Here is a 21979-nt window from a genome sequence, read left to right as displayed (position 1 = left end):
AGCACAGCTCATAGGTCAAGATCTCACCAGAGAGATTCCCAATGAAGCTGGAGTCATGCCACAACAGATCACAGCACCAGTGGCAGGAAGTTGGAGAAAGATTGTGCTGATGGGATCTCATACATTTAATACATTTTGAAAAGTTATCTTTTTTTGCAAATAAGAGCTGTAATTCTACATTTCAGCTTCCTTTTCATCCATGAGATAGGGGAGTATCATCCTGCGAGATGACCCTATTGTTATTTAAATGAAGCTTTCAGCATTTAATCATTGTAATACAGTTTTGTACCAGCAGATTATATACAAGAATTTGTATAGTAACATCTGTGATTAACATGACAAATTGCCTCTTTTTTAGTTCCCATGGCATTATTTCCACAGAGAACTGGATTTTATTTCTTTCAAAAATATTAAGTAAATCTGTGAATTCTATTGTACTTTTATCCACTTAACAGTGCAAATGTTCTGATTCATGGGAAGTGCTTTTTGCTAATAATGACACAGAGTTGGTGCTAAACCATTAATCAAATTCCTCCTGGTTTTCTTTTGCTCTTGGGTATAAAACCAGAAATGGTCACATTTCAGAATTGTGAGCTTGGAGAAAGATCAAAGAGACAGTACAAAAATAAAGCAAGTAGACATAACTGCAATGAATATTGCTGATAAGCACATCCCAGTGGGTGCAGAAAACACACTGAGAGTGTTATGACCACTCTCAAAGTTTGAGTTGAAACTTGGTATTTGACTGAACAGAGACACAAAGCTTGTAAATACATTACAGCTTATTTCTAGTAAAATCAGTTTTTATTACCACAGACTCTAGACTGAATTGAGACTGGAATTCAAATCTTCATCGGTACCATGCAGCTAAAAAAGGAGAGAAGGAAATTTTGAAGAAAGGTGGTATTTTTTTTTCCATTTTATAGGTTGGAAACTAAAACACAAAATGGTTTCAAGCTTAACTCAAATCCCAATGATTTCTTTGGGCTGTGGTTAGACTCTTGCATTGCACCTATGGTGGAGCACCTGCCCAGCTCAGGCAGGACAGTGCAAGGGCATTGGCAAGATAAGGCAATAATGCAGGTTGCTCTGCTGAATATGGGATAAGGCAGCGGAGACACTGCTGACCAGGACCATGGAGGTCTGCAGGGACTCACAGGAGGAGTGGGTGTTTCTGGAGACATCCCTTAGTCTGCTCACAGTGTGTCTTTATGACTGCCCAGGAGCAATCAAAATTTAAGACTGAAATTGTGAGGGAATTTGGCTTTAAGGACACTGTAACAGGCATTCTTTTATCCACACACAATATAACTCAATGTTATATGAGCATTTGAATTTAGACCCAAGCTTCCCATAATTCGAGAATAACCCATTCCTCTAGTTTGAGTTCTTCAGAAATCAAACAGTTCAGTTCATCCAAACACATGCAAGTTTGGATGCTTCCCTAAGTCTCCAGAGTCTGCAAAAGTACGGCAATAAATCTCAAAAAATGTGTGTGACTTCAAGGAGAGTTCCCTGCCAGGTGTGGCTGCAGAATCAAACCTGATGAAGCTTTCCTTTTGCTCCAACTTCATTTTCCAGACCCTCTCTGGCAGATTTGGTTCCATGCACATGATGTACCTGGGTATGAGCTATACAGACATTCCCTCATCCCCCCAAAGTGAGGTGTATTCATGGAAGGCTGAGAGAAATTCTCATTCCAATGATTTAAAAAGATTGAGGCTAATGACCTGAATCCATGCCACTGCCAAATAAAACTATATTAAACTAAAGAATTTTGAGTGTTTCTGTACATTCCATTCTTTGTCAGTCAGCTCACCCTTTCTGAAAACACAATGGATTCACTATAATTAGCTTTAGTTTTGTATTTTATAGCCTAATTTTAATCACTATTTTGCAAAAAATAGAAATTACTATATATATTGTAAGTTATGTTCTCATTTAGTCCACACTGCATTTCTCAATGTATTCTTTAAATTTTAATATTGAAATTATTCTGTATTAATATTGCATTTCCTATTGTCTTCCATGTACAAATCCCAGCATCATTGCTATATGATTTCTGATTTGTGTGAAACAAAGCACCTGCAGAAGATGTGTTCAGTGCTCAGTTTCAGCAGAGCACAGTAGTGCAGCATTTTTAAGCTACAGAATGAACAGACCCTTACAATCTCAGACAAATACAGAGCCTTTTCTTGAGATTTTAACTAGCAATATCTAGACATGGGTTCCCTGAAAAATCCAAGTCCAACCTGTTTACCATGTACCTTACAAAAGAGTCTTTATTGCTGCAGGTTCTGCAGACTATGTGGTCTGTTAAAAACTTCAAAATAGGTCCAAAATAACAAAGTGCAACATTTTTACTATTTTGTTTCTTTATTGCATTTGATGTTCTTGATTTTAAACAACAATTTTTGTAATCCTGCAGCCTTTGACAGCTGCAGTTGCTCTGCTGCTTTGCTCTTTAAAAATGTCTATCATCATCTTCTTCCTTTAGTATTTTGTGAAATTTCCTACTCTGCAAATAATTTGCCTCTATAAAGTGATGTAGAAATATGACTAAATATTAGAACTCAGATCAGCATGCAAGAATTATGTTAGTATTTTAAATTATTATTTTGATTTTCTTTTTAATTTTGACAGTATTCCTCATATTTACAAGACATGCTGATCCCCAAAAATCATCTCTAGTAGACAATGTGCTATATCCATATAATAATAATGCAATGATATACAGAGTGTGTTTGCAATTGCTGCATGAAACATGCACTAACATTGCTTAAAGCTTTCCAGCTTTTCACCATTTTTACTCCCTCATTTAGGAAAGCATTAAAGAATTGAATAATGCAAAGGTATTTTTAAACTGAAACGTATAGCTTACAGTATTTGCCAGTAATAGGAACAAGCAGTACTATAAGATGCTTAGCTTAGTCAGTGAAAACTCATGTGAATTACCATAAGCTTTTAGTCAGACATTCAAGTGAAATCTGTAAAAATTGTTTCCAACAATTCTGAGGCCATCAATCCTTCCTTAAAATGACACACCAACCTCCATCATTCTTTTCAGATTAGGATTTTCTTCTCTTCTGCCTGGGCCTTGAAGGTTACATTATGCATAAATATGTATGAACCACATTTATGTCTATATTATACAAATACTCATTCTCTTTCCTCTGAAGGTCTACTCTATATGTACAGTACTTCTATTTTACATTGACTTTTAATATAAATTTGTTCAACTACAGATTTTTAAGACATCTGCTTGCCTTACACAATTTATTCTAGTGCAATTTTAGCCACAGATACCATATAAGCAAAGACTCAACTCTTCACCACTGCGCTCTGCCACAGCTGCCACCTTCCCCTCCTGTGTCAGCAGCTCACTCAGGCCCTGGTCTTACAGTACCAAAGGATGCAGGGGATGATGTGAGCCCCTCAGTGGGATTTGTCAGTCACAGACTTTTCCCAGCAGGCCAGGTAAAGCAGGAGAAGCTTCACCCTCCTGGTAGTGAAGCCTGCAGAGCTGTGTACAGCCCTGCTGCAGCAGTGCAGTTGTATGGAGAGGACCCATTGTCTGTGGGTACCGTGCAGCAGGGGAGCACTGGGGCTGAGTCTCTCTGCTCACTCTGGGAAAAGTCTACATTCTCCATATGCAGTCCTGGTCTATTCCACAAGAATAGCCACAGATTTGAGAACTGCAGCTAAAAGCAAGCCCATGAGAAGTTTAGGAGGTTGGGAGCTTGGACAAAGGTCAGATGACTCTGCTCTGCCTGACAATTTGTTTTATGTTGTCTGTATGTAGTAAGCACTTTTTAAAAACGGGTTCAAGCACCTCCTTTCCTACTACTACTCAAGTTCAAACCTCATGTAAATCCTTGTGTACCCTCAGTTTGTTCTTGCTAATCACGAATTCTTGGAACGATACAAACACATTTGTATTTTTAGCACACATTATGTCTTTTCCATCTGCAAGACATTTATTTAAGCTACTTCCCTTTTCTACTGGCTAAACTATTTTACTGCTCTGTATTGATTATATGGATTTATTATCATAGTAGAGTTTGAGATAATATTAGGATTGCTGACTTCATGAAACAGGGCAAGAAATTAAACTTTAAATTAATGTATTTTACACTTTTAGCATTTGTGGAACAAAACACGACTTCTGAACAACGTAGCAATTTAAGGAACTATTCCTTATAGAGCACGGCGAGAGCACAGGACAGACGCTGAACACGGCGCAGGGATAGAAGAGCTCGGCGTTTGAGCTCTGCAGGGTCCACCTCCGAGGACAGGAGGAGAGAAGACAGGAGGAGAAAGGAAAGGAAGAGCCGGCAGCAGATGTGCAGGGTACCCCGGGGGCTCGCTGGTCATAACAAGTCGCTAATCACCGGCCTAACCCACCTCCCGCTAAGATGACACCGGGCTTCAGTTGATAATGCAATTTCTAGCACTGTGCTACAGAACAAGTTGTACTTGGCAGACTGCCATGGTGCTGAGTGATCCTTCTCCTGCGGGATTCCAGAGCTTCCACAAACACAACAGGTCACTTTCCACTAATGTGACATAAAAGAAAGAGACTGAATATGTCAGTGTTGACATTGGCTGCCTGATGAAATCAGTATGCAGACCAAGCTCTGTTTACAAGGCCAGAGTTGAAGGGAACTCATGAACTCCCTCTGTCCCCTGACCTTCCCCTCTCCCACCCACAGATTCCCCACCACGCAGAACAGCTGGCTGGAGCCTGACCTGAATGGCCACCACGTTATGAATCTGAACCATCTTTCATGAGTGCACAGCTACTTTAGGATGAGAATGGTTGAAAGCTGCACTGTCCTGCTGCACAAACAAAACCAATACTTGATGCCTAAATATTACTTATGAATGAGGAGAATGGCATACAAATAAACTGATGACCTGCAAAAATGACACAGGATTGATTGTTAGAAAATGTGATCACAAAACTATGAAACGGAGAGAAAAATTGCTAATATGCTGTGGAACACCATTCATCAGGGTTACTTTTTACAAATCCTATCACACTTCAAAAGAGGAAATGTCAAAACACACGGGGACTGTTGATTCAGCTCTAGCTGTCTTACAGCTATCTGGATTAATTTCCCGAAGCTGTGCTGTGTTCATCCCACAAAGAGTAAATTCTTTAAAGAAATCATGAGAACTAGATCAATTCACACAATGGCAGGTAAACCCCACAGTATTCAGGAAAGAATAACAATTTAAATCTGGATGGTTTTGCTTCCTAAACACACTTTGGAAACAGAAAAAGCCTTGGTAGGCCATTCTGTAAAAACCACCACTATATGAATGCTAATATTTCAATCATGTGCCATCCTCTAGATCCCATTACTTTGACATTAATGAGTAAATTAACAGTGAAAAGACTTTAGAAAACTCAGGAGACATACACAACACATGAATCTATTCACAGCCAGGTTTGTAGATTGTTTAAAATTTCATTTGTGTCATGCTTCTGTCACCCAGTTGTATGGCACAGCATACCTGGCTCACCTCTTCCTGCTTGTCTGGCTTTATTTCTACCCACTTAATTAGTGCTGGAGCTGGCTGCTTACCAATCTCCATAACTCCATGGATTTGCTCTTCTATTTTCATATATTTTCTGAAGCTCTAGGGCAACTGAATATTAAAATCAATCTAGAGTCTGTTTTGAATCCTTGCAGTAAATTTAGTAATTTAGTTAGTAAAAAAATTGCCTATTGTGGAATTCCAATTAAAATCGGAGATCATAAAGTAAAGAATCATGGCTGATGAAGAACAAACACTTGTGACTAATTAGTCAAAAAATGTTATGCCTCATATATCAAAAGATTGACTATATTTAGTCCTACTTTTCCTGCTAAATTGCTACAGAAGTAAAAAAGAAATCAAGAATGATGAATTTCTATCTAGAAATGTAATAATTTCACAGATAATTTTTTTATCCCTTTCTAGAAAAGACAGGCAAGAAAATACTACAGTAAGTTCTTTCTTCCTTCTTATATCAATTCACAGCAAATCAATCTATAAACTGCTTTAGTTTTCAAAACTGAAAATATACAGTGTTAACAGTTTAGTTTCAAGCAAAGAAAAAAGGAAAAAGTTTTTCAAGAAACATGTAACACTTTTTATAGAAAGCCACTATTTACAGTTAATCACAAAAAGTAGTCTGTTAAAATACAACTAAAATTACCTGCAACTGATTTTAGCCGAAATGTTTTAACTGTAAACAGTTTGCTCTGTAATCAGATAAATGATAATTTAAAAGTTAATAAATTGTATGAAAACAGAAATGATCATTACTTGCCAATAGGATGGAAGAAAGATGAAATATGTTATTATAATTAAGGACCTGTATCCTCTTTCTGCAAACACAAAAATTCAGTTTTCCTCAAGATGAGACACAAATATTTTCTACTCTATCAATTATAAATGTACTAGTATAACATTTAATATATGTAATATATATTAATATAGCATTTTTCATTCCAGTGATTGAATGCAAGATAAACATAGCATTTAAAATGCCACTCTTTTCTATCAACTGACAAGAAAATACTTATTCAGTTCACCATTAGGCAAACAGTGCTTTGATACAGCTGACCTATTGGAAAAGTAATTAGTAATAAAATACACTTAAATATTTTGAAGGAACTGATCCTACCAGCATGTCTGAGCTGAGCACAGCAGCTTTGTGAATTAAATTCACTTTATATGGTGTAAATGCTGAGTTCTCTAGATATCCACAGAATATGAGATAGGATCTCCAAAGCAGGACCCTCTCAAAATTAGATTTGTCCATCTTTACATAGAACATAAAAGAAAATTAAAAATCAAGGATCTCTGTTGATTAAATTTTTTTATATTGATGATATTTTAGTTTACAGTTTAGTTTATATTAATTTTAGTAGATCTATTAGCAATTTATATTTATTGTCTATAGAAGATTAGAAAACCATTCAGCTGCAGTTTTTCCTGGATAAAAACTGTACCAGAAAGTTTACAGCACTCTTAGATATTGCTAACATATTTTCACAATTAAGACTTTTTCCAATCTTTTGTATAATTATTTGTGTTTAGGAGTATCTGCATGACTAACACCAGCCTGGGTTCTATGGACCTTTAACTAGCATGTTTCTCATCACTCTATCGTTGTTACAGAGCCAGTGGAAACAGGCCAGATACAAATATTGTTGCCTTGGTGTAAATGTCCAGTTTTAGTTAATAAAAAAGACACTCTTTTATTTTTTAGTTATAAAGAAATTTTGCTTCTGGATTCAGTTTACTCTTACAAATTCTGCACTATTTCACAAAGCCACAGCAAGCAGGTGACTCCTGGAGTGCTGCTGCTGTCTCGTGCCTACAGCAGGCTGCACTCCTGCCCAGATTACTGACTCGTGAACTCTGCTCACTGTTACTGCTACAAAGCCTTGTTCTTGCATGTGAGACACAAGTTCACAAACAATACATTTCTACAGTCTCTATCTTGGTTGTCAGCTTATCACCTGTGAACTCCCTACAAATATTTAAAAAACAAGCCAGGACAGTTGTGTTGACTCAGCGGTGTCAGCACCTCTCGGTCAGGTAAAGCTCAAAAGGGGAGTCTCTCTCATTAAAGATCCTGCCAAAGGGTCCAAATCTTGCCTTTTCTGGCAAGACAGAAGAATAGCTCTTTTAGATGCTTTAAAATTTAGAGAAATGTATAAATCCTTGGCACTGTTACTTGCTTCTGCTTAAGGGTGGTTGGCTCTAACACCCTTATCCCCTTCAAATTAAACCCTAAGTGCATGGGATCACAGACAAAATAAAGCCACTATCTTACCAAAACCTCTATCTTTCCTTTTTACAATTCTAACATCTAAATTGAATTTCATCTGATATTTTCAAGCATCAATTATTACATATGCACAAACATTCCAATTTGTACAGACAGACCATAACCAATTATTTTAGCATTCTACAGATTCAACATCAAGCCCAAAAACATACTAACAGCTACGGAAATACTGAGTGCACCAATTTTTGCATAAGATTTTAGACAAACAAGTTCAGACTTCATATAAGCAAACATCCATAGGTGTAAAAAGTTATAGAAGATGCTTGTGAAAAATACAGTTCTTATCTGAGATTTAACAGGGTACATTTTCCTACTGTATTGGAATCAAAAAGTTAGTCTTTGTCTCCTATTCTTCAGTTTTGAATAAATTTATATCTGACTTTCAGCAAAGCAGGTTTAGACATCACCAGCTTTCAGTGCTTTGAGATCCTAACCAGTTGGAGCTTGTCAAACTTTTAGAAACATTTCCTGTAACATCAATCAAAAAATCATTTCACAAATATGATCCTACAAAGAACACACACTATCATATTTGTGTGAAGGCACCAAAGCTCAGGGATAAGGCAGGTGACAAACTGACAGAAACATCCAGTTTCAAGATACAAAACTTTTAAGGTAACATAAATATAAATTTCCAAGTAATTCCTGTCTCTGTGAAGTGATCTTACTTTCCACAAAGCTGCTCTAGATTTACTATGCAGCTAAGGATGAGTCTCAGAAGGAAGTTAGTCATCCTGTAAGTAACTTCTTTGCAATGAAAGCACTACTTTCCCTCCCTTTTTGCTCTAAAATTATAAGGCAGAATTCTGTTTGCAATGCTTGCAATAGAAAACAAGCACACAGAAGCACAGGACTCCACCCTGGCTTCCCAGTTCAGGCTGCACCCACTCCCAGCAGCTCTAGTGGAGGACTGTAGACACAAGCAGCAAACTTAAATAACTCTGTGAGTAGCAAAAATATTTATATTTATAATTAGATTTAAAAATATCAAGCATGTTTACGTAAGAAATGAAATGGTTGTTTACAAGAACTTTGAGAATTATTGCAATTAAACACATATTTTAGCTCGCCCATGCAAATACGAGCAGCCTTACGCAGTTGTCTTTGTTTTCTGTACTTACTCATTACTCCAGCTAGCAATTATTTTAAAAATACCACAACATGATGTTGTTGCAGAATATTATCTGATAGTCATTTGAAAACCAATCTCTGTCAGCTCTCCCATGAAATAGAGTAAGATTTTACATGAAAAATCTCACCCAAAGTAACATTTCTTCTGCTCTATAGCAAGTTCCTTCACCCCCAAAATTTGGAAACACATCAAAACCCCTCTAAAAATACCTCGTTTCTTTTTCCACACAAGAGGCAAAGATAGTTTAAGTGATTTAAGTGTGAATATAATCCAACAACTCATTATCAGCATTACACAATCTTTCCAGAAAACACCAAAGCCATCAGGAAATGATTCCTGATTGCAGATCTATTTGTCAGACTATTCCCCAAAGATATTGTGAAACACTGTTCTGTTTTTTCAATCTTCAGATTCATGATAGATAATAATGTTAACTTCATTAATGACATTTAAATCTTATTCCCAAAGCAGGAAACTACTCTGCAGACCTTGTAGCCATTATAGTTTTTTTTTGGCTTCTAATCTAAAGAGAAGTGCAACACTGGTTCATAAATGGGGTAATTTCCAGAGCCAGCAGCTTTCTGGATCACAGAGTTCAGAGTCTCGTGTAACTAAAAGCCAAATCCCTGCCCAGTGAGTGCTTTTCAGCCCCAGAGCCCCAGCAGGGCCAGACATCTCATGGACCCAACACCAGGGCATTTACTCTGACAAAGGACTGAAAAGGTGATTTCGAGGCAGAAACTGTAATGAAACAGCAGAGGATGTGTTTCTCAGCTGAGCAGAAACAAAAGATTTCTGGATAAAGATAAAAGGGCTTTGAATTAATCGATAGCAGCAAAATAAACAGGAATGGAGGAAAGGATTTTATAGTGAAAATTTCCATGCAAACTTTATTTTCCCAAGTTTCAAAAATTAACCTTCCCTTTTATCTTCAGCAATGTCAATATTAAATTAATTTTTTTTGTGTGTGTGAAAGGTTGATAGCTACATCAGTGACAGAGTGAACCATCAACAGAAATTAAACCTTATGGATTCCAGAGAAGCTTTGGAAAAACAAACAAACAAACAAAAAAAAAAAAAAAAAATTCAATCTCATAAAAACAAATATAATTTTGTGACCACAATGTGGTTCCAAAAGTGTGCATCCACAAAGGTGAATTTTACATCACATCCTAATTGTCAGATTTTCTTCAGAAAGAATGCAATTTCAAAAGTGCAATGATTATACTCTCCTTGTAAAGGTCTGTCTTTCTTATATTTTATGAACTAATGGACTAACAGGCTTTAAGTAATTTTTGATTTATTCTGTACAAATGCCAGCAGATTTTTGTCAGTACTGCCATTATTGTCCTTTTATCTTTATCTTCCCATCTCAGTTTTCTACAATTCCTTATGTTCAGTTCATTTGAAGCAAAATTTATGAGGTTTATATTTGTATTGTAGATGTGATACAATTAACATTTACTTATTTTAATTTTTTTTTATCAATTTTCCTCTATTTTGTTTTACAAGTAGAAAGTCTATGAGCAACAAAGAGATCAGCAGACAAACTGTAATGAGGACCATGTTGTGCTACTGATTTATGCTGAAGACAAAACAAAAGGTATCAATCATTAATAATACCTGATGTATATTGACATTATTTTAATACTTTACCCAATTATTTTATTTTATTATTTTATACTGTATTACATTATTTTAATACTGTCAAACATTGCACATAACCTACCGTTGTTATGGGAATACAGCTGAAAATTCAAGAAAAAAGCTTTCCTAAATGTAATGCCACACAGCGTGGATCCTAATTTAACCTAACCACTGAATGACTCTGGGATGCAATTCCAGCTCTGAAATGTTTCCTTCCCACCAGAGCAGGGACTGACTCAGCAATAACCACCAAGCCCAACCACGGACATCCTTTCTCGTAATATGATGAATTTTTATTACACATCTTCCATTCAAGTACAGACTGGGCCCAAATCTGCTCAGTTTCTGAGATAATACATGATCCTTCCTCAAGCAAAAAAGCATTTAAACAAACATCCTTTCTTAATATTAATGAACATGTTGCCTCTTGCTAATTTTGTGACTCAAAGAACAAGACATTGCTCATATCTGAAGTTTTGTTAGATTTATGTACTTTTCCCACTATTGCAGCAATTGCAGCCTGTATGAAATGAGACACTAAATGAGACTATTACTATAAAAATCTTTTTCAATATCTATATATAAATTAATGACAGAGATGGAGTAGTATATGTGTAAGAAACCAAATTATTACCTCAAGCCCTACATAATATACTCAGTGCTACCAATGATTATCTAATGAATAAATCTAATAATTTAGATATCTATAATTTATAAGTTGTACATGAATGCTCTTTTCTGTTCTGAAATACTTGCTCCCCAGTGAAGGTGCCTTGTGCATGGATATTTGGCATTGCTACACAGACCCACTGGCAAACCTGAACTCCTGTTACACTGAGGCAAAGCAGCTCTGGGAAAACAAAGTCACAAACCACTTATCCATTTCAGAAGAGACTCTGGCTCCACTTGTACTAATATTTACCCTTAAGATTGCAGTGTAAAGATAAGAGGACCATTAATTTGTAACACAAAGAGAATTGCCAAATAACATAGGATTAATGTTACTGTTTAGTTTATTTATTTATTTATTTGATCTTAGAATGTGAAGGAATAATTAAGAGTGGCTAAAATATGTTTGGAACAGGCAAATTTTTTACATCTCCCTTACCTCTTCCTACATATTCTAATGCCACCGATTCCCATGTTATTCTTTCAGTTCCATTCTTTCTATTAGGCAAATGACTGCTACCACTCTCTTTGTGGGGCACTCTTAATTAGTAAGAAAATATTTTTGCCTTTCTTCTTTCATCCATATTTTCCCTTAACTTTCTGGGCTCCATTTTGATAGTCTTCTGGAGATTTGGAATTACCCTGTGTATCAGTGACCCTTTGCTATAAAATGGGGTTAACAAGGTCACTTTGACAGAAGCAGAAGTAATGTTTGTTTTGAAACCGAGTGCTCTGTTTAAATCTATTTATTTCTGAACTAAGTCAAGGCACTTTGAGCTGTCATGATGACTCAGAGCAACGTTGCAAAGCCTCAGTTCTACAAAGAGATTAGTCACTTTGTTTTTTTGCACTGAGCTGCTCTGAGTCAGCTGGAAATTGTTGCACATCGAGTACCTGGGTACAGCTTCAAATGGTGCAGGTAACTTCCGTGCAAATTCCTGAAAGAAAAACAGTCTCTATATCTGAGCAAATGATTGACTAGGTCAACCTTCTCCAGTGTATGACTGGGTTTGACAATGAAAGAAATTAGAACTGTGTGAACATTGGTTTACACTTTTTCATTACAAGGAGAAATTTCAGGGTTAGCAGGCTGAGTTTAATAAGCTCTGAGTATACTGAACAATCAGTTGAGCTGTGCTCTTAATTCATTATGTCAGAGATAAAAAATCTAGACATCAAAAGGTTTACTTTGTTTTTTGTCTTAAACTATAAATGTAAACTTTAGACTTAATAAATATACTAACCCAAACTGTCTCCCTAGACAGCAACACCATCCTAATGCTTTTTGTAGAAAAAACCCACAAGAGACAGCATAGAAGAAATGGTGACATTTCTCTGAACTACTCACCTCTATTGATGCTTTCACATGGGTCCAAAGAGAAGAATGTAAAAACAATGTGAAGGCTAAGAGTGGTGAACTTTTTGGAAAGGAGGATGACCCAATCCCCTGGTCAGTTATGGCCAATTAGTGTTGTTCTAAGGACATTATTAGTTATTTCCACCTGCATTTGTTCCCCTCTCCTAACACTATAGTTACCTTCCTATAAGGGCTGTCCTTACTAGTTTTTCTTCTCTTCAAACCATTTGGCTTGTGCTGCTGTTTGACTGGGCATTCAGAAAGCCCTAGTACACCCCACACACATTCATAGTAAAGTAAAGAACCAGCTCCTGTCTTGATTCAGTCTGAAATAATAATGTCATTAAAAGATTTTCAGGAGAAATGTTGTGTTATTTATGTTTATTTCATTTATTTTCTGGAGAATGTACTATGGCCAGTGCTCCTCAAATGAGCAAACACTGTGTGAAGGAATCCCATCAAATATGACTTTTTGTGCACACTCACCATCTGCTTTCAGTCTGACTTATTTTAAAACTGGCAACTACTTGTTATTAAACTAACAACAGGCCTTTAAAATAAGCAAATAAGAATAAACACAGGGGTATTATCTGTTGCACTCATTCATTCTTTTAACTTATTTATGTAATTTCCATGTATACCCTTGACTTTGTTCTGTAACTACCCATACAAACAGTAATGAATTCTATAAACCTATTTGGAACATAATTTGTTTATTAAACTATATGAAAGACAGCTTGATTATATCATACCCTGCTTTTCTATTGAAGGGATTAGCATCCAATGCCATGTTCTCTTTGCAAGATTCAAAATAATTGAGATTTGGAACATGAACACTTTAGAATATGATTAAGGAAGCAACAGCAGAATCTTAGTAAGGATTTTGAAATTTTCTGTACACTATTCCTTTATATACTGCCTGAAGATAAGAAACGCATTGCTATGAAATGTAGTGATACCAGTGAATACCCTGCACATTTTATCATCAGGAGTCATAAGATAGTTTTGGAAAGGTTTTTATTAAAAATAACTATCTCTGTATCTCTGTTGATGAGAACTACTCACCCAAGCTGTCCTACAGGCTAAACTGAGCAACTGGTATTTCCTTATGCATGGACAGGGGCATAATTTGTCCCTTAAGCAAATGGTTCAGGTAAAGTCCTCTGAAAATTTCACTAGAAAAGTTAACACTGAAATAACCTATTTCAACACACACTATCCTATTTATTATAGATTCTCCTTCTTCGTAAACCAAGAAATAAAAAAATGCTATTCACTGCCACGCTTCACAAAGAATTACTGTTGTTCCCAAAGTAGGACTTCTCAGTGTTTGATTCCCAGTTGGCTACAAGAATCATTAACCTCTTTAGACATGAAAAACAACGGACCTTTGCATTGCTAGCTGATCTAATATTAACAAATGAGTACTTTAATCTCAGTTTTATTTACAGATAAATTACTGCTCGTCTGCAAAATCTGCTGCCTGAATCTGTTAGAATTCATTGCAGAGACCAATTAGCTGATTACTTGGTTATGCTAGCCTTAATTCTTAAATTTAACTGACAAAAAGTGTATTTTTGTTGGTTTCCATGTGAGTGCCACTTGTCTGCTTTAAAAAATGCATAAAAACTCAGATTTGTCTAATCATATTGGTGATTATTGCCAAGTCTGCTGGGAATCACACGTGACTGGTGCTTTGCAAGTCATGTATGCATTGCTGATACCTCCTCTCACTGTGACAGATTTGCTTCCTATAGGATGAAAGTGCCCAAGGAACAAGTACTAGTTTCAGAGCTGACAAGTGAGCAAAATGTCTCACCTACCTACACACGAGCAGACAAACTATACTCTGGGCATCTGATAGTCACAGAGTTCCACATGGAAGTAGTAAGGCATTCCTGCATTCTGTGCCGCCCTTCCTCAAAGCTGTGCAAAGGGCACTAAATTAACGAACCAACCTCGAAGAGAAATTATTTCCTTCCATGAGCAAGTGGAGAAGTGGGGGGAATTTGGGTCAGAAGCAAACATAATCGTCATCCTGCTCCCTTCTGTGTCAGCACAGGGAACTGGCTGGACATGAAGGAAGGAACGTGCTCCATCTGGCAGGTTCTGATGGCACACTCCCCGCTTGTGCAATGCTACAGCTCAGGGGAAATATGATTCAGAGGATGCCTCTGAGTCACAACTTCTCACTGAGCTGCTCCAAACGGGCATGGCCACGTTTTGTCCCATCCTGGAACAGATCTGCCTCACCCTGTGTTCTCAAATGTGTCAGGCAAGCGCTGACTTTGAGAGGGGCACCGAAGCACTGAGCACTAATTCCCTTTGCAGTGATTAAACCAGACTCATATATACTAACGAAAAGGCAACCACTCTCTGCTAAGGACGTCAAACAATAAAGCAGGTCATTTGTTACGCGTTGTCCGAGATGTCTGTGGTGTCATGCTACACATGTAAAATAATTCCTTACAGAAAGATGAAGGTATTTTCACCGCACCTTTGGGAAGCGGAAATTAAGGGTTCTCTGGAGCTCATGGCATTCCCACAGCCAGAGGCACTCCCTGAAGCTCGCTCCAGCAGCGCCAAGAGGGGCGCGCCGTCCGTCTGTCCGTCCGTCTGTGCGTCCGTCCCCCCGCGGGTCCGGAGGCGCTCCCGGCCGCCGCCCGCCCTCCCAAGCACGGGTACAAAGCCACGTCCTCGGCACTCTCCAGAGGGGCCGTGGTTCCCGGACAGAGCTGCCGTGGGACCACGCCGCCGCCCAGGTGCCAGAGGCAGCGCGGGAGCAGCAGAGCGAGCAGGGCCGAGAAGATGGATTCGCTCACACCGGTGGCAGTGCTGCGAGCGGAGGGTAAAGGTTAAGGTGCATCAGGGAGTTCCAGAAAGAGTGGAACCAAGCTCTGGCCTCCCTGACATGGAAACAGGGACGACCACCAGAGAAAACCCATAATCATGCTTCACACCCCCCCCCCCCCCGCCCCCTCTTAAATACACCATCCCTGAGGCGCTGGCACTGGCTGTACTGGACATGGGGGAATCTCCTGGCAGCTGCTCACAGATCACCCGTGTAGCCCCTAGGCCCAGCTACCCAAACCTACCAAAATAAACAACCCACTGCATGTCACCAACACCGGGCTGCCTCTGCCACATTCCATCCCTCACCTCTGGGTACCATATGTTTAAGAATTATCATTAAAATACACATTCATCACAAACTTCACTTACATCAACCAAAATAATTCCCTGCACCAAAATCAAAATAACATCAACACCAACAAAAGTTACAGACAATACTCCCCTCATTCCTTCACCACAATTACAACTACCAAAATACTCCACAATCATTCTGCTCTTCCCTCTCTAGCACTGTTCATCCATATCTTGTCTGTTACCTTTTTCTCTGTCCTTATCTCAAATTCCTCCTGTCCATATTTGGGCATCAAAAAGGCCTTTCTTTTTTTGGTGGGAGAAGATGAAATGAATCCCACTGCCTGGTGTTGCTACAGATTGCTACTAGTACTATAAACCCTGCTGACAACAGTCAGCAGGGTTTATAGTACTAGTAGCAATCTGACACAGTCTATCAGGCCAGTCTTCAGCAGCAGTGACCAGCACAGTGTCCTCCCTGGCAGTCACATCTCCAGAACTGGCTCAGTTCCAGTCAGAGCAGCGATCCTCATCTTTGCCTGTGGCACCTGCAGAGGCATTGCCTGGAATTCTGATTCCATCACCAACAACCACCAAACAGTGGGCAATCAGCACCTAGCAGCAGATTCACTTCTCCAAGTCATGTCAGGCTCTCCGAACAGTCCCAGATTTTTCTTACTCAAGCAATGAGGATGGATTCCAGGATTCATCAAACTTGTGCAAAAAGCTGCAAGTTCTCATTTATAAACTATCTAGAGGGCATTTACTTCTGCTAATAATTTTTCAAAATCAAAGAATGACAGACATACCGGCTACTTGATATAAAACACCTTTTGGTAGATAGGATGTACTGCAAAGAAGGTAATAGGAAAGGTTCATTTGCACTCAGTCTGGAAAAAAAGCTATTTTGATTTTCAAAAACAGAATACCATGAATAGCTGAAAACTGATATCAATGATACCATTTTAATTCCCAGTTATATAAATGAGTATCTTTAGTTTCTGTTCCACTCTGCTATTCTTCAAAGACAATCTGGGAAATTAATGAATAAGAGTCTGGTTGCTTTAGTAGTTTCCCTGTCTTAATGACCAGGACATATGGCCAAACTGTGTATAGTAAAAGGGTACATTTATGTTTCTTTCACTAGCAGAGTTGCATAATATCATACATAATCCTAAATCTGTATATCCCAAACAGCAACTATCCATCAATAGGAAAACAAACAGGCAGAATAATCTTACTATTCATTCATGATCCAGTGAGAAAACGTTGTGCAAATGTGAGTGTATGCCTTTGAAAAACAGCATTCTGTGGCTCTTTTCACTGCGTGGTGACACCATCCCCAATTACACAAAACAGTAAAGAAACCAAGTGTCTGAGTATTTCTGTAGACAATGATGTGATAGGATCAGATAGATGGTGAAAGGAGTATAATGGAACAAATAAACAACCAAATCCTCATTATCAGAGAGGTGCTGAGCACCCACAGCTCTCTCTAACTTAAATTGGGAACTCTTTAATATGTCTGCCTTTAATCTTTGTGCCTGAAAATCTTTAATTCAAATCTGTACATTTTCATAAGTGAGCATCATCACAATTGCTGTGAAGGTTCCAGAATCTTATTTCAGCACAGCAAGGGAGGCTTGGATGAGAGAAATAAGATCCATGTAGCTCATGCTGGGCAATGCATGCGTAGAGGACTCTTAGAGCACAGTGGATTCTACACAAACATAAGGATGAAGGAAGCCCTCAGGCTGGCTTTACGACAATTTTATATAACCCTTGATACCAAAATGTGTGAGGTTCTTTGTCATGAATAGATTTTATCTTTAAAAACATTCTTTAGAGAAAGAGAGGAATTCTCATTTCCATTAAATGACCAAGGGATTGAAACAAGGTAGAAGGAGAGATTTGCTCAAGGAAGTAGGGCAAGCCTGCTGCAATCTGAAGTGACAACTTAGAACTCCCTATCTGTACCTTAAACACAGGGTGTTACTCTCCTCTGGATCTTGGTTAAGAAATGGCACAATAGTTTCATTTTCTTATTCTATTGACATACAGTGGACAGGGACACTTCCCCATCTGCAGAATGCCCCATGCTAACTGGTAATTTATAACCACTGTTCTCATTGATTTTGTGAGCTAACTTGGCCTCTTGTAAAAATCACCGTGTGACCTACTGTGAGAGCAGAACTGCTAAGTTAATGAGAGCAGGCTACTTTGGAGATGTAAAGTTAAAATGAGGGAAGAATTTTGGCCATAAATACACATTATGAACAAATACAGTAATTTACTTTGCACAAATTTATAGAAATATATAATTAGTGAAAATATAACACATACTGTTAAAAACTGTGAATCTTACCTTTCACTTAACATCCTTTGGTTGCTAAATACTTCTGGGATATTCTTATTCTAAATTTCTACAGAGGTGATTTCTCCAGTTCCTTCTCTTTTATGAACATGTCACAAGCATGACTGAGCCAGGATTGTGTTTTACTACTCAACAAAACTGATTTCCTTTCTGTTTTTTAATTACTCCTGTAGATGTAACTGAGGATGGGCATAAGATAGGCCTTTGTAACTAGAATAAATGAGCAATAAATCATGCAACATCACATCCAAAACCATTTACTTCCTATATCTTAACTAAATTAATAATAACACTTGTTGTGGAATTTCAGAGATCCCTGCAGGAACCCATTCCTTGTTCCTCAGTACTTCAGCCACAGATGACATATTTGGCCCTCCATTTGGGTCAACAATATGACTACCTATAGCTTAATTGCTTTATATTACACACATTATAGCCACTTGTGGAAACTGTAATGAAAGAAATGGTTTCAAATTTTTGGCCTTTGACAGTGCCTGCTTCATGCAGACAGTTGGTAGGGTAGGAAGAGCAAATACATGAAACACAAAGCAAACATACCTCCAGCTCTAAGAACTACAGGTTCTTCAAGTCTGGTGAAGATCGAGACGCATGGAGGGGATCTTGATTTCTCTTTAGTTTCTGAAAGACAATGCACCCACAGCTAAGGAAACATTTCATACACAGGCTATGTTGGTTTCTGTAAACAAAAGTGAAGACTATAAAGATGATTCTATATAAAGAGTGGGGCACTGATTTTACAAAGTGAACTATGGCTATGTGCCAGACAAGTAGCCAGAGAAACAGTAAGAAAGAAACCTACAAAAATTTGTGAAAGTTACAATCATTTGTGACAAAAAAAAAAAAATAGTAAAATTAGATCCAATCCCATGGCCAGACAATTATGTCAGTAATGGAGAGGTATAATACACTAACAGATATACTTAAAAGTTTTATATAAGCTACAAAAGTAAAAAATCATTACTACAGGAAACCAGTAATTTTGATTCCACAGCTGCACAAAAGACTCTAAACAATATATATTCAAAGAGAGAGAAAACAAATAGTTGTTCTTTCTACTAATGAAAGTTGAGAAGGAGTATGCAAATTATAGATTTGCTTGTACTTTCGGTAAGTATTTTTTAGTAGTCACATAGGAAAACATGAACATATTAAGTTTTCAGGAATGCTAAGCACTCCTTTTAAGCCAGAAAGAACCCAGTGGAAAAATCCATTTCTATTAATTCTGTTTCTGCAGGTCCTTGCGGGTCTGATCACATGTGTCCACCACCCCAAAATTCTGCATGACTTAATTATGCATAGTTTGCTTTCTCAACTCCCTAGCAAAATCACTGGAAGTGCAATGTAAGAGCAAAGGACTTTAAAAGAGACCATAAACAGCGACATGTTTCTTTTACAGGGACAGATTATTCATAGTTACTGTCAAACAAGCCCAGAGGTTGATGACTAAAAAAAAAAACCAAAACAAACCAAAAAAAAGAACCCAAGCCCTTTCTTTTAAAAGTTTTCCTTTCTTCTTCCCATGTATATCCTTCAGCAGCCAAGCATGCAATGAACAAAGTTCACCTTGCTCTATACTTTTAAAACTACTTTAAATTTTCATGTAAAAGTACGGAATGAAACCTGAACAATTATGGAAATCTCAGCCTCACCTAACTGATGGACCAGGTAGAAAAGAATGAAAAATAAAAGGAATTCATCTTCAGAAACCAGTTTAATTCTACCAAGGGCTATTAACAATATAATACAATATAATTGTATAGTTAATTCATGACACCATTAACTAATGGGGAGTTTAGTTGTGTATTTTTGTGCCAACATGTCTGAATGGCTTTAAAAACTATATTTAATCTCAGTTTTCTAATGTTAATAATTCTTGTTTTGGGAATAAATACATTTCTGTAGTTACCTATTTACTGTACTGCCATAACACTAAGGACCTCTAATCATGTACAGGAATATACCATGTTAGATGATGTAAAAACATAAACCGAAAAGAGTGCAGCTTCAACACTGTGAGCAAGCAGTGAATAGAGAATTACGAAAAAAAAAAGAGACATGAACAATCAATATGGCAAGTACAAGGCTTGGCATGTCAGCTTTCAAATTGAGTTACTGGACTTGAAAAAATATCTTTTCCCACACCTGAGAGGCAGAATGAAAGAAAACATAGAGCTATTTATCCCAAACCAAAACAAGTGGGTGATGGAAGTCGGTGTTAGGAATTGTTGAGAGTTGTCATCTCATAATGAATCATAGGGGAGAGAGTCCAAGAATGACCTTGAAAGCAAATCGAGACAGAAAGTAAAGAGACGTGTGGTCAAAATTACTGGCTAGGGAAATTATCCTTGCTGTTGTATTACAGGAAAAAGATTATTTTTACACTTGACATGACTGGTACACAAATACCAGTCTCCTAACTCAAATAAACGTACCTTTGGCAGGGACGCTCTTATTAGGAGTGAGTAGGCACCAAGAACAGCATCCGTGGCCAACACCCTGCCCTGCCCTGCAGTCTAAGCACCCCGCACCACAACACAGGAACACGGCTCGGGTTCTGGCTGTCACGGACCCGCCGTGTGCTCTGCCCACAGCTTCGACAGCGTCCTCTGTGAGAACATCAGCGAGCGGGCAAAAGGAGGAATTAATTACCAGAGGAAGAAAGTGTTGGGGAAGTGGGTAGAGGACTGCAAGTGGCTCCCCGCCCTCCAACATTGCCTCTGAAATGGTGTGGGGAACCGTACATGTAATAACATTCAGCGCTGTATTTTATCAATGCAATTATCTAGAAGGAGCGGAGATTTTTACGTCATAGAAATGCCCATTAACGGTGAAACAGAATTAATTTGCTCTTCACTCTTCGTATTTTGACCTAAACCCTCGAATTATGTCAGTGGCCTACTCCGATCCCACAGGCAAAGGACTGCACAGCGGTCACAAGAGTAACGCGGATTGTCACCCCACTGCGACCGGAGACGGGCAATCCCGAACCCGAGACAAGGGTGACACAGCAGCGATTCGAAAATAAACAACCCACTGCACGTCACCAACACCGCGCTGCCTCTGCCAGATAGCGGGGGATGAGGGGGCTGTGACGGTTCTGAGGATACTGAGGAGGCTATGAGAGAATCTATAAGAGCTTTGACGGGCTGTGAGGGCTATGACAGAGTCTGTGGGGGCTGTGAGTGGGCTCTAGAGGCTGGGAAGATGTGTGGGGTCCGTGAGAGCGAGCAAGGCAGAGCTCCGGGGTCGGACATGGCGCCGTGGAGGGAGTCACGCGCAGCCCCTCACACCGCCCGCCTTCACACCGGCCACTCGCGCGCTGGCGAGTTGTTTACTTCCTCTGCGGCGCGCGCTCCGCCCCCCCCCTCCCCCGCGCGCCCTCCCCGCCTGCCAATGACAGCCGCCGCCAGCTCCGCGCGCTAGGGGCGGGCCCCGCCCCGAAGGAACCGGGCGAAGGCAACGTCAGCCGGTAGTGTTCGTCAGCCGGGACTTTGCGCTGATTAGCCAAACGGCCTGCCCATCTTCTCCAGTGCCCTGCCTTCCCCCTTACTCTCGCCGCCGAATACATAGCTCCCCCGCCTTGCCTCCCCCGTCTGTGTGTGTGACGCGCGGATTGGCTGTCGGACCGACGGCTCAACACTCCTGCCAATCACGGTCGGCCCCGCCTCTTTCCCCAGTACAGGAAACACCCCTGCCGATCGCGGCCAGCCCGGCGTGGCCGCCGCCTCCTATTGGCCCGCCGTGTTGTCCGTCATTTTTAGCCCCGCCCGCCCGGACAGGGCG

The 21979-nt window shown here is 39.0% G+C and overlaps 1 protein-coding gene across 2 annotated transcripts in view; it reads right to left on the bottom strand.

Moving 5' to 3' along the window:
* The window catches only part of NXT2 (nuclear transport factor 2 like export factor 2), a 52008-nt gene extending 30270 nt beyond the window's left edge, over positions 1 to 21738 (bottom strand). The window contains exons 1-2 of one of the 2 annotated variants that reach the window (XM_050974447.1): positions 20629 to 21738; positions 18734 to 18814 (exon numbers count right to left, since the gene is read on the bottom strand). In XM_050974447.1, the coding sequence (XP_050830404.1) occupies positions 18734 to 18814; positions 20629 to 20908 (361 nt within the window). In that variant the 5' untranslated portion in view covers positions 20909 to 21738. The remainder of the gene's footprint in view (positions 1 to 18733; positions 18815 to 20628) is intronic. The other variant, XM_050974448.1, reaches the window with a different exon arrangement.
* Positions 21739 to 21979: the final 241 nt, after the last annotated feature.

The sequence above is a fragment of the Serinus canaria genome, chromosome 4A (assembly GCF_022539315.1).
Source record: "Serinus canaria isolate serCan28SL12 chromosome 4A, serCan2020, whole genome shotgun sequence".
Lineage (NCBI taxonomy): Eukaryota > Metazoa > Chordata > Aves > Passeriformes > Fringillidae > Serinus > Serinus canaria.
The sequence above is the reverse complement of the archived record's forward strand: the minus strand, read 5'-3'. Positions and strand labels throughout refer to the sequence as shown.